The 14,315-nt window shown below is 46.9% G+C and overlaps 1 protein-coding gene across 2 annotated transcripts in view; it reads left to right on the forward strand.

The window, feature by feature from the left end:
* The first annotated feature begins 1,572 nt into the window (after positions 1–1,572).
* acvr2aa (activin A receptor type 2Aa) overlaps positions 1,573–14,315 on the forward strand; it is a 20,318-nt gene continuing 7,575 nt past the window's right edge. For both annotated transcript variants that reach the window (XM_079277511.1, XM_079277512.1), the window contains exons 1-5: positions 1,573–2,235; positions 3,141–3,366; positions 3,482–3,594; positions 6,741–6,892; positions 12,568–12,711. In XM_079277511.1, coding sequence (XP_079133637.1) covers positions 2,181–2,235; positions 3,141–3,366; positions 3,482–3,594; positions 6,741–6,892; positions 12,568–12,711 — 690 coding nt within the window. In that variant the 5' untranslated portion in view covers positions 1,573–2,180. The remainder of the gene's footprint in view (positions 2,236–3,140; positions 3,367–3,481; positions 3,595–6,740; positions 6,893–12,567; positions 12,712–14,315) is intronic.

Genomic DNA, 14,315 nt, shown 5'->3' on the forward strand with positions numbered 1-14,315 from the left:
CTCTGTTATTGTTGGTCGGCTCCAGGACAATGAGACCAGCCCGGTCACCGACGACTTTGTGAAGTGGTGTGAGGAGTCCTATCTTCATTTAAACATATCTAACAACCAAAGACATGACAATTGATTTTAGAAGACGAGCCCACACACATGAACTCACATCCATTAAGGGTCAGACAGTGGAATGTGTGGAATCCTATAAATATCTTAAGACAATGATTGACTCAAAACTGAACTTTGAAGCAAACTGTGTAGCCGTGTGCAAAAAGGGGCACCAGCGTTTGTTTTGTTTGAGGAAACTGTCCTATTTCCACATTGACAAAACCATGATGACCTTATTTTATGGTGCTTTTATTGAATCGATTTTATCTTTTTCTTTGGTGTCATGGTTTGGAAACCTATCATTAAAGAACAGAAACTATCAAATTGTGAAGTGGTCTCGCAGGCTGATTGGGGAGTCACAGCTTAACCCAGAGTCCCTGAACACCAGACAGTTACAACGGGTACCCGGCTCCTTAAAGGACGTCTCCGCCCTGTGCATGGGGAGTTTCAGCTTCTTCCTTCTAGACGGCGGTATATATATTATTTATTTTATTTGTTGATTTACTGATTTGTAGCCTTGTGTACTTTTATCATGTTTGTCTTGTTGTCTGTGTTGATTGTAATGTGTGTCGAGATGGATGCCTCGCCCTCTATCGCAAACCAAGTCTACCTACAGGTACAAATATAAGTAACCTGAACCTGAACCTGAATTCACAACTATTCATTTCTGAGGATGAGCACAACACTCCAAACGGTCACCAGTCTGTCATAATCCAAAATAAATCGTAATTTCTGCTAATTGTACTCAAAAATGAGTGGTAGAATTTCATATAAATGGGGTTTATTGACCTACAACATGAAGCTCAGAGTCAAACCTCTCAGATGTGTGCTGTCATGGTGCCCTCTAGTGGACATTTAACATCACTGTATCTTCATCTGAACATCATCAATATCTCTGTCCATAGGGATTTTGGTTACTTTAATTTCCTCGTCGTTGAAAACTGCTGTAAATGAATAATAGTAATTAATAAACGAGGACTGTTTGATGCATATTAATTTGATGTGTCACACGTGTCACAAACGTGTTAAATGCAGTCACATGTCTCACAAATATGTTAAATGTAGTCACACGTGTAATAAACGTGTTATATGTAGTCACACGTGTCACAAATATGTTAAATGTAGTCACACGTGTCATAAACGTGTTAAATGTAGTCACACGTGTCATAAACGTGTTAAATGTAGACACATGTCATAAACTTCATATTCATATTCATATTCAGTCATTCTTGTACATGTCTGATTGACAGCCCGCCACTCTCTCAGGAGGCGGGCCTTCTCTGGCATTCCAGACGTCCTGCGGCATGACGTCAGATACGAGGAGCTCCTTCTACAAACCCTATTGGTCACTGCTGGTGTCAGTCCCATTATCCTTAACTCTGTGACAGATCGCTGTTAAAGAAGGTAGAGGAAACAAAACATTATAATCTGAGCTGGACGGCCATCTTTGCTCTGCTTGTTGAGGACCGACCGGAACAAACCTCCGCGGTTCTTTTTATTCAGACCCGGACCCAGAACACCGACACACCGAGGAGGATCCGGTCTGCTCCATAAAGAGAACTGGAGCTAAGCTAACGGCTAGCCGAGCAGCTAGCTGTGCGATGACTGAGCTGTGGTCGTCAGAGGCGGACTGAGGAGGACTACAGCTTGGCTCGGTTACATTGAGCTTTATCCCGGTCCAGAACACTACCGGACCGGGTCTAACGAACACTCACGGGTTCAGGTCTCCGTGGATGTGACTGGTCTTATTGACATTAAACTGACTGTTTATACCAGAGTCCACGTTAATCCCGAACCTTAAATCAGTGCTCCTCAATAGATGAAGAAGCCTGTTGATGTTCTCTTGTTGTTGTTTGTTCGATTCCGTTGGACTCTACCGATGACGTTACCGTTTATCTCGTTGGACTAATAACTACCGATGAAGAGAACTGAAGGTCCGGTGGTTTTAAACGGTATGTTGTCCTCACAGAGACGGTTAAACACGCTCCTCGTCCATACCGGGACTCGTTTAACGGGATATATAAACACTTTATCAGGGGTTGGTTCTACTTCACATTAAGGACTCGAGTCTCTGATCCACTATGGGACCAGCAACCAGACTGGCCTTCAGTGTGTTCCTCATGTCCTGCTCCTCAGGTGAGTCTACCTGTACACATGGTACACATGGTACACATAATACACATGATACACATAGTACACATGGTACACATGATACGCACGGTACACATAGTACACATGATACACATAGTACACATGGTACACATGATACACACGGTACACATAGTACACATGATACACATAGTACACATGGTACACATGGTACACATGATACGCATGGTACACATAGTACACATGATACACATGGTACACATGGTACACATAGTACACACGGTACACGTGATACACATAGTACACATGATACACATAGTACACATGAGCAGTGAGGAGAAAGTTTTGAAGAGTTTTTTAGGATTGGGAGCAGAGGTTAGGATTTTAGAGCGGAAGAAAGCAGCTTCAGCAGTAGATAGAGAGGAGGAGAAAGTGGAAAGAAGAGCTTGGAAGTTAAGAAGGTCCTCTGGGAGTTTGCCTTTTCTCCATTGACGCTCAGTCTGCGTCTGTCAGTACGCACTGAGTCTGACAGCCGTGGGGCAGGTGGGGTTGGCCGTGCAGGCCTGGAGGTGAAGGTTGTCTAAAGAAGAGGAAAGGGTGGAGAGGAGAAGATCAGTAGCAGTGTGTACTAACCTATAACACAAACATGTAGTAGCTTGAACGCCCTGAACAACGGTTTACTCTACTGTTGTTTCTATTATCTCTCTTCAGCATATCGTACATGTTCAATGTTTAGACGGATGGAACATGTTTTGAGTCTTTTACGAGTTGATCCAGCAGCTAATAGAACAGAGAAATGTGTCGTGATTTGTTAACTAATTAATTTAAATTAGTTCTTTGTCAATAAACTGTTTTCATGTTAAAGTGTTCATGTGATGCAACATGTGACCAATCAACTCTTTGTGATATTGATCATGTTTTCTGTTCCTCAGGTGCCATCCTGGGACGCTCAGACACACAGAAGTGTATCTACTACAACTACAACCCCTCCTCCTCCTCCTCGGTGTTGGACAGTCGGGTGAACATCAGTAAAGTTGTTTCCTGCTCTGGGGACAAAGATAAGAGACTTCACTGCTTCGCCACCTGGAAGAATATATCTGGAGAAGTTCAGGTGGTCAAACAGGACTGTTGGCTGGATGATGTCAACTGTTACGACAAGTAAGTGATGACAGACAGACAGCTGGGCTACAGCTACGTACGGACAGACGGATGGAATAAGACTGAGTCTTCAAACCTTTTCTATAATCTGTAAACATTGTTCTTCTGCTCACAGGAGTGAATGTGTGGAGAGAAAAGAAGCTCCTGAAGTCTTCTTCTGCTGCTGTGAAGGAAGTTTGTGTAACGATCAGTTTTTCTACAGACCCGACAGCAACCAGCAGATACCAGGTCAGGTGTGTGTGTGCGTGTGCGTGCGTGCGTGTGTGTGCGGGGGGGGGGTCCTCATCAGAGTAGCGTGACCAGCTGGATTGAGGGGGCAGATGTGTCCTCTCTGATCCAATCAGCTGAAGTCTGTCAGTGTCCGTCAGGTGAAAACCACATAGTGTGGTTCTGGATCAGGACCTCTGATGGAACCCCTGAACAGGTTCTCTGTTCTCGAAAGAACGGTTCTTTAGTCCAAGAACAACAGTCAAGTACAAACGATCAATAATACATGTTTAATAATAATCTATTGTTTAAACGGTCAATTTAGGTTTTCACAGCAGGAACACGGATCAGAGACTTGGACCTGGTCTAGAGAAGTCTCTCTGATGTGGATCAGAGGACTGGACCTGGTCTGGAGAAGACTGTGGTGGTTTTGGGTTGTGATTTCGGGGAGACAGTAGAGTTCAAAGGGCCAGAGGCTGGTGTTGGGGTCTGACCATATGGCTTCAACATGTGCTGTGAACAAAGAGAGTCAGGCCTTCCCTTTTGCAAGCAAAGGTTTCATCCTGATTGTAGTTTGATGAGAGCAAACCTCCTCTGAAGGAATTTCACATTAGGGTGTGAATTCCCCCCCCCCCCCCCCCCCCCCCAAAAAAAACTATGGTTCCTGAAGTCACCTGAATGCACCGCTGCAATCTCATTGGCCGAGAGCCAAGACATCCCAGGACCCCTGTGGTTCAACCACTGTTCTACAAAACTGCCTGCAGCTCACACCTCCTTACTTTTTCCCCTTCGACCTCAGTCGAGCTAGGGAGCACACAAACGCTCTCTTCCCTCTGGTCTTCGTCCTGGGACCAGAAGAGGCACCGGGCCCTTCTCTCTCCCCCCCCCCCCCCCCCCAGCACCACGCTGACGACGGAAGGCCCATGAGGACCACAGGCCTCATCAAACCCTCCGGCAGGAAGACATGGATGAACCCCCTCTCTCCGCTGACGATTACCGGGAGGAACGAAACAACGTTACCTCAGCCGACGTTCACCCACCGGCCTCATCAACCACTCCGGCAGGAAGACGTCTAATCCTCTCCTGACCGATGATTACCGGGAGACGCACGGACCACGTCGTCTCAGCCGAAGTTTCACTGTCCCCGCTGCGGCGAGAACAGATCGGACCCGCGCTTGCTCCAGAGCGAGCTGCGCCACAGAGGACCGACCCCGCGCCGCTCAACGCCGCGCCGATGTCGGCCGAGCCTGCGTCCACTCCAGAGCGAGCCACGCTACCGGGTGCGACCGACTCCTGAGGTCCGAGCTACTCACAGTCTGCGCCCGCTCCGAGAGCCGCGCTCCCGAGTCAACACTCGAGGACTGATCGATTCCCATCACGGGAACGAGCCCCATCGAACGAAGCTTCTCACAGTAAGATTCATTGCATCTGGGCTTGGCTTAGCATAGCTTAGCATAGCATAGCTTAGCATAGCTTATTCATTTGTGTTATTACTCCTGCATCCTGTTGTGTTAAATCACTGTCTTGTTACACCGCGCAAATAACGCGGACCACGGACCCCCGCTATATTGTGTATTGCCTGCTGTAACTGTCTGCATTAGGTCCCTCGCTGCTAGTGAATGGGAGTTTGTGTATTATCACTGAAAGACTGAACCTATGGTGGCCAGACCTTCGTCTCGCCGACCGAGTTTCGGGGTGATAGGAAACAATGCTCTCATCTCACCGCAGTGATAAAGGTCTGTTTTATTTGGGATTTATTTTCATTTGTTTTATCACACTCCGTGTGATATTCTCTCCTCATTAAATCAGCTCTGTGAGTGCAATGTGGAATCTCGGCTATCGTACATAACTACCGGCAGTTCTACCGACAGCGGCACTTTGTGTACGATACGGCCAGCGCTCTCCATTCTCACTACAACGCGGACCGCACACAGAGTTTGATCCATGACCCCCCTCCTCTCTCTCTCTCTCTCTCTCTTCGCTCCCTCTCTCTCACTAACCTGCACACACACAGTCAGCAGCCCTTGGGTAACCCCGTGCCCTCGAGTGCCTCACACACACATATAGCTTTGAGCTAATCTAGCTACGTGCTGAACAGCCACCACATGTAGACGCCGGGTACCCTGTTGGCTAACCGCCATTTTGGGTCGCACGCATGAGACGTCACCACGTCCTAACTACGTCACACGTCGCTGAGCTGTTCCCTCGTTCCCCCCCCCCCCTTTTTGCTCACACACACACACACATCCTCATCCATTTTATTCATTTGACTTTAGGTATTAGGCATATAAGATTGTGTGATAACGTTTGTTGGTTGCAATATTAATTGATTTGATCATTTTCTATTTTGATTTAATAAACTCTGTTATACTTTAAGGAGCAGTCGTCTGTGATTACTTGTGCATATGTGTGTAATGAAACTGTATGTAGTAGTAGCCTTGTGTACGAACTTAACCCTTCACTGTCACTGAATGTATAGTCAGACTATTGACATTATGAGTGACTACTAATTATGAGACTTAGTTTTATCGTTTGGTTATTGGTCCCTGTTCGCAGGGTGGTGCCCCGTTGTTATTAATAATCATTAATAATTGTTACATACATTAATAATTCTATTGATGTCAAGAATTCAGTTTCTTAAATGCTGATAACCCAAACACGCCCCTATTAGATCCCAACACTGGACTGAGAACTGGGTCAATGCAGTCAGGACCTGGTCCAAACAGGGTTCTGGTTGTGTTCAGGACTCCTTTATGGTTCAATGAAAAGTCAACAGTGATCTGAGCATCATTTGTAAACCCAAATGTTTCAGTGTCTGTGGAGCGTTTCATGTCCTCTAAACATCAAAATGTATTAATGATAAAAACAAAACAGGAGGTGTGAAAAAAGAGGCTGGCGAACGATAATTTTATATATATTAGCATATTCTGTTAAAAGACTTCTAATAAAGTGTGTTTTTCTCTGATTGTACGATTATAATGTAACTTGTTGATAATTCTTCTAAAATCACAACTTTTGTGTCAAAGCTTTTTATTTATGAAGATATTATTCTCATAGTATGAATGTTTCTCATTCATAGACCAACTGTATTTGTACAGTTAAATGACTGTAGGTTTAACACATGTTGTTGTAACTTTTATGAACTGTCTTTCATCTTGTTTCCATAGGGACAAACAAACCAGTGCCCCCACAGACTCCTCTCACCTCTCTGATGTTCTCTCTGGTTCCCATCATGGCCGTCACAGCTATCGTCCTCTTCTCCTTCTGGATGTACAGACACCACAAACTGGCTTATCCACCTGTACTGGTGCCCACACAGGTAACACACGCACACACATGCACAGGTAACGCGCGCACACACACAGTAACACACACAGAGACGGGTAACACACACGCACAGGTAACACACACAGAGATAGGTAACACACAGAGATAGGTAACACACGCACACACGCACAGGTAACACACGCACACACGCACAGGTAACACACACAGAGATAGGTAACACACAGAGATAGGTAACACACGCACACACGCACAGGTAACACACGCACACACGCACAGGTAACGCACAGGTAACACGCACGCACAGGTAACGCACACACACGCACAGGTAACACGCACACACGCACAGGTAACACGCACACACGCACAGGTAACGCACACACGCACAGGTAACACGCACACACACGCACAGGTAACACACACACACGCACAGGTAACGCACAGGTAACACGCACACACGCACAGGTAACGCACACACGCACAGGTAACACGCACACACACGCACAGGTAACACGCACACACGCACAGGTAACACGCACACACGCACAGGTAACACGCACACACGCACAGGTAACACAGAGATAGGTAACACGCACAGTAACACACACACACACAGTAACACACACACACAGGTAACACACACAGTAACACACACACACAGGTAACACACACAGTAACACACACACACGCACAGTAACACACACACACAGGTAACACACACAGTAACACGCACACACACACACGCACAGGTAACACACACAGTAACACACACACACACAGTAACACACACACACACACAGTAACACACACACACACACAGGTAACACACACAGTAACACACACACACACACGCACAGTAACACACACACGCACAGGTAACACACACAGTAACACACACACGCACAGTAACACACACACACACACACATGTAACACACACAGTAACACACACACACACAGGTAACACACACAGTAACACACAGGTAACACACACAGTAACACACTCACACACAGGTAATACACACAGTAACACACACACACACACGCACATGTAACACACACAGTAACACCCACACACACAGGTAACACACACAGTAACACACACACAGGTAACACACACAGTAACACACTCACACACAGGTAACACACACAGTAACACACTCACACACAGGTAACACACACAGTAACACACACACACACAGGTAACACACACAGTAACACACACACACAGGTAACACACACAGTAACACACACACACAGGTAACACACACAGTAACACACACAGTAACACACACACGCACGCACATGTAACACACACACACATGTAACACACACAGTAACACACACACACACACACAGGTAACACACACAGTAACACACACACACAGGTAACACACACAGTAACACACACACACACACACACAGTAACACACACACACACACACAGTAACACACACGCACAGATAACACACACACACGCGCACAGGTAACACACACAGTAACACACACACGCAACACACACAGTAACACACACACACACAGTAACACACACATGTAACACACACAGTAACACACACACACACACATGTAACACACACAGTAACACACACAGTAACACACACACACACAGGTAACGCACACAGTAACACACACACACACACACACACAGTAACACACACACACAGGTAACACACACACACACAGTAACACACACACACAAGCAGGTAACGTACACGCATGAAAAGGGTTCATTGTGATGGTTGCGTGAGTAGATGGATACTTTATTCATCCCCAGGGGGAAATTTGTTTGAAGCAGCAGCAAACGAAGTTGCAGAGTAAACATAAAAGATGAAAGATGCTCAATATATACAACACAATAAGATAACAGAGCAGAATATAATACAATTTAAAGAAAATAAAAAATGCACAGTATATACAATAAAATAGAATGGTATAAGGTAACTAACTAGGTAAACCACAGTAAAGCAAGGATCACCAACAGCAAACAGTTAGCAGTGTTGTAGTCAATTGAAGGATGATCTGTTCAGAGGTGATTTATTATACAGTCTTATAGCAGAGGGCAGGAATGTTCTCCTGTATCTGTCCTGTGACAGCGGAGCTGCATCAGTCTGTCCCTGCAGGAGGTGGTGGAGAGGGTGGTCCTGGTTATCCAGTATGGATCATAGTTTCTTCAGAGTCCTCTCCACCACCTCTTCCAGATTGTCTTGTTTGCAGCCAATGATGGAGCCGGCCTTCTTAACTAGTTTAAGTCTGTTGGTGTCTCCGGCTCCAATGCTGCTCCCCCAGCAGACTACAGAAGTCCAGTGCACTGACCACAACAGACTGTAGAACATCTCCAGCATCCTGCTGCACACGTTGAAGGATCGAAGTTTCCTCAAGAAGAAGTGTCGACTCCTCCCCTTCTTGTACACAGCGTTGATGTTGTTCTTCCAGTTCAGTCTGCTGTCGATGGAGACACCAGGTACCTGTCCTCCTCCACCATGTCCACATCCTCTCCCAGAACTCTCAGCAGTTGTGGAGCCGTCGTCTTCCTCCTGAAGTCGACCACCATCTCTCTGGTCTTGGTCACGTTCAGATGCAGGTGATTTCTACCGGCCCACTCCACAAAGTCCTCCACTACTGCCCTGTACTCCTCCCGTCCGTCCCTTACACACCCGACCACTGCAGAGTCATCAGAGAACTTCTGCAGATGACATGACCCAGAGTTGTACTGGAAGTCAGTGGTGTACAAGGTGAACAGGAAGGGAGACAGAACAGTTCCCTGTGGGGCTCCAGTATCACTGACCACCGCATCAGACAGCACACGGCCCAGTGGGACAAACTGTGGTCTGCCCGTGAGGTAGTCAGTGATCCAGGAGACGGTGGACGCGTTCACCCCGACCACCCACAGCTTCTCACTCAGCAGCACTGGTTGGATGGTGTTGAATGCACTGAAGTCAAAGGAAGTGATTCTCACAGAGCCACCGGTTCATCCAGGTGAGACTGAGCTCGTTGCAGCAGGTAGATGATGGCGTCGTCCACCCCCACATGAGGCTGGTATGCAAACTGCAGAGGGTCCAGTGAGGATTTCACCTGCGGTCGGAGGCGAGCCAAGGCCAGCCTCTCCAGCACCTTCATCACATGGGATGTGAGGGCAACTGGTCGGTAGTCGTTGAGGCCAGATGGTGTCGTCTTCTTCGGTACAGGAACCAGGCACGACGTCTTCCACAGCACCGGGACTTCCTCCTGCTTCAGGCTCAGGTTGAAGAGGTGTTGAAGGACATTAGACAGCTGGATGGCGCAGGTCTTCAGGACCCTGGGGCTGATGCCATCAGGTCCTTGAGCTTTGCCTTGGTGGAGTCTCTCCAGGTGTCTCCTCACCTGGCCAGTCGTCACAGGGTGGGGGATGGTGGAAGAGCCCTTTGATGTGGAGGGCTCTGTGTCCATGCAGCTCACCAGGGGGGACAGCCGAGGTGTGTGTGGGGTGAGGTGTGTGGAGGAGACAGGTGAGGGCTCTGAACTAAACCTATTGAGGAGCCCCCTGGTTGTCTCACTCCAACCTTGAAGCCAGTAATCTGCTTCATCCCCGTCCACACCTCCTTCACGTTGTTCTGCTGGAGTTTGGCCTCCAGCTTCCTCCTGTAGGAGTCCTTGCACTCTCTGATCTTCAGCTTCAGGTCGCGCTGGACTCTCTTGAGCTCGTCCCTGTCCCCAGACCTGAAAGCTGCTTTCTTCTTGTTAAGAAGAGCTTTCAGGTCACTGGTGATCCATGGCTTGTTGTTGGGGAAGCAGCGTACAGTCCGGGATGGTATGACGGTTTGTTCACAGAATTTGATTTGTCATGCTGTTGAGGTCCTCCCCATGTGGTCCACACAGCACATCCCAATCCGTCAACTCAAAGCAGTCCTGCAGGGCGTCATTAGCCTCCTGAGACCACCTCCTCACAGTCCTGGTGGTCACAGGCAGCCTCTGCACCAGAGGAACATACCTGGGTGTCAACAGGATCAGGTTGTGGTCGCACCTGCCAAGGGGGGGAAGGGCAGCGGCACTGTATGCATCCTTAGCATTAGCATACAGAAGGTCCAGAGTTTTACTGTTCCGAGTGGGGCAGTCAACATATTGGTGAAAAGTTGGCAGGGCTTTATGTGTGGTTGAAGTCTCCAGTAATTGCCAGAAATGCACCAGGATGTTGACTCGGCAGTCCAGCAGTGCCTAATGGTCACATCTTATCTTTAAACATCGTCATTATACATTGTACATGTATATTACATTTATTCTCTGCATTTAACCCGTCCCTAGCTTATTGGGAGCAGTGGGCTGCTGAGGTTAGGGGTTTCGTGCCTGATTAGGAACCAGTCAGAGCCAGTTGCAACAGAAGAGTTGCTGGTGTCCGCTGCCTTGATTGTTTTAAAAAAAAAATTATTTAGGGTCTATGAAGTCACACTAACCGATTGAGGCCGGTTAACTTTGTACAAACTGTTCTTGTAACTATTAAAGACTTGTCATGGTTACTGCGTTGGTTTAAATGAGAGGAGCAACGGTGTCTCACAGGGATCAATTCAAGGTCTTCTTTTGTTGAGCCTTTATGTACCTTTATACACACACAACGTTTATCATTATGTGTATGTGTCCATGAAGTGCATCCTCCCCACACTACTGTGTGACTGAATCCTCATTTTTACATGTTTACATGTTTGTCTCTGAGGTTACATGTTTGTCTCTGAGGTTACATGTTTGTCTCTGAGGGTACATCGTAGGTTACATGTTTGTCTCTGAGGTTACATGTTTGTCTCTGAGGTTACATGTTTGTCTCTGAGGTTACATCATAGGTTACATGTTTGTCTCTGAGGTTACATCGTAGGTTACATGTTTGTCTCTGAGGTTACATGTTTGTCTCTGAGGTTACATGTTTGTCTCTGAGGTTACATGTTTGTCTCTGAGGTTACATCGTAGGTTACATGTTTGTCTCTGAGGGTACATCGTAGGTTACATGTTTGTCTCTGAGGGTACATCGTAGGTTACATGTTTGTCTCTGAGGTTACATGTTTGTCTCTGAGGTTACATCGTAGGTTACATGTTTGTCTCTGAGGTTACATGTTTGTCTCTGAGGTTACATCGTAGGTTACATGTTTGTCTCTGAGGTTACATCGTAGGTTACATGTTTGTCTCTGAGGGTACATCGTAGGTTACATGCTTGAATCCCTGAGAAGATTCACCTCTTGGTCACCTTGTAAAGCCTCTGAATGAATGAATGAATGAATGAATGAATGTTACACAGTAACTGAGTTATATTCTGATGTAACTTCAGTTCTATAAATCTTTGTGAACCTCAGCTTCACTCTGTATTTACACAGTTAGTGTGACTATATAGAACCAGACTGATCATATACTACAACACATGTGGAGGGTAAACTATGGATCCAGGACTACAGGTGTGCTGGTCCACACAGAACCAGTTCAGACTGGACACTTCCCATCACCTGCTCCCCTGGTTCATGTTGCCATGGAATCACTGACAGTTATTATATTCTGAAACTAAAAAGTCGAGTCACATGTCAACAGAACAAAAATCAAACGTGATGTTAGAAAGTGACGTTTGAACCCTTAGTGCTCAGTGGACACATTAAATCACACATCAGATGTGAACATGTCTTCATGTCCTCGGTCAACTGGATCAGACTCATGTATTTTCTCCTGGTTTCTGTCTCAGGACCCCGGCCCCCTCCCCCCCTCCCCCATCCTGGGTCAGAAGCCATTGCAGTTACTGGAGGTGAAAGCTAGAGGGCGCTTCGGCTGCGTGTGGAAAGCTCAGCTCCTCAGTGAACACGTCGCTGTCAAGATCTTCTCCATCCAGGTTTGTCCCAACGGCCTTGAACGCACAGTCATCCATCACTCGTCCTCTAGTGCACCGGTCCCAACCACCGGACCCACGGACCGGTACCGGGCCTCACAGAAAGAATAAATATTATAATATTTCCGTTTTATTGATTATCAGAGTCTGAAAGATATTTTATTTTGAAAAATGACCGGATTCTCTCACAATTTCATCCGCCTGTGGCTCTTGACATGTCAAGACGCTCGTCTCGGTCACGCGATACGTTACCTCAAAAATGAAGTCCACAAACTAGCGAAAATTAATAAAACACTTTTGGAGAGCTTCTTTGCAAAGAGGAAAGGCCACTAAGGAGACAGAAGAAGAGCGACAACTAAAAGAAAGCTTCATCTAACAGACAACATCAGGAGTCTGATTAAATATCGGGAGTAATTCTGACGCGCTAAGCCCGCTCTGCAGAATATGTGTCGACAGAAGAAGACCAGCTGCTGGAGGTTGTAAATGACGGCAGCCTCAAAAGTATGTTTGAGACAACAACTCTGCTGCTGTTTGATTAAAATCAAGGCTGAATATCATGAGATCACCACTAAAGCACTGAAACCCTGCTTCCATTTCACACATCCTCTCTGTGAAAGGATGTTCTGCAGTGGCTGCAATCAAAACTAAATGGAGTGGACTGGACATGAGGAACAGACTTCGGGTGTGATTGTCTCCCGTTACCCCAGACCAGAGGTAGCCAACGCGCTGCCCGCGGGCATGTTCTAAAAATAGCACGAGTCACCATGGAGCTCCGTCTAACATTGTAGTTGCTGTTCTTTTTAATCAAAAACTGCTCGCATTAGTGTAGATTTTAAACTATTTCTTGTCATAAGAGAGTCGGGTACCCGGAGGCGCACGGTGGACAGCCAAGACGAGGTCGCCCCACCACTCTGGGTTTTCAGGTTCTGCATGGCGGCGCTTCCCGTTTGCGCCAGACGTGCGCAGCGAGCGCACCCCGTCGTCAGGTCCGTAAATCCTCGAACAGGCCGCGGGGCAACAACTCAGGGGTGGCGGGGGTCGAGGCAACGCAATCCGAGCGAAAAGGCCCAGACTAGAGGTCTGAACGCGGGCGCCCGAAGACGCTCGCGCGCCTCGGAGGGTTGGATCCCCGCTCGGCTACAGACGAGACGTTTTACTCGTTTCTTGGTGGAGAAAAAGGTTCCGTTGGAAGAGCTGGTGTCGGTGATAACAGACGGGCTCCCGCCATGACGGGCCGGCATGCAGGCTTCATTGCGCAATGCAAAGGTGACCCAGACTTCACTACATGTCCACATCACCACTGCATCATTCACCAGCAGGCTCTGTGTGCAACAGTACCCGGCTTTGATCACGTGATGATGCAAACATGTCAGATGTGACACCTCTGACTTTCACATGTTGAAACAGATTAACAGAAATAAAAGTTGCATGTTTAAATGTGTATGTGTAGCTATACCATCATTGTTGTGGAAATCATTCTGAATAATTATTGTGAGGAATAATTAACTGACATGTGATCAAACAGTCTCTTCACATTATTATTATTATTATTATTATTAAGGTGATCTGTGCAACTTTGTTATTCAGGAAGTTTGAATCAAATCAGT

The sequence above is a fragment of the Melanostigma gelatinosum genome (assembly GCF_949748355.1).
Source record: "Melanostigma gelatinosum genome assembly, chromosome: 10".
In the NCBI taxonomy this organism is placed as follows: domain Eukaryota; kingdom Metazoa; phylum Chordata; class Actinopteri; order Perciformes; family Zoarcidae; genus Melanostigma; species Melanostigma gelatinosum.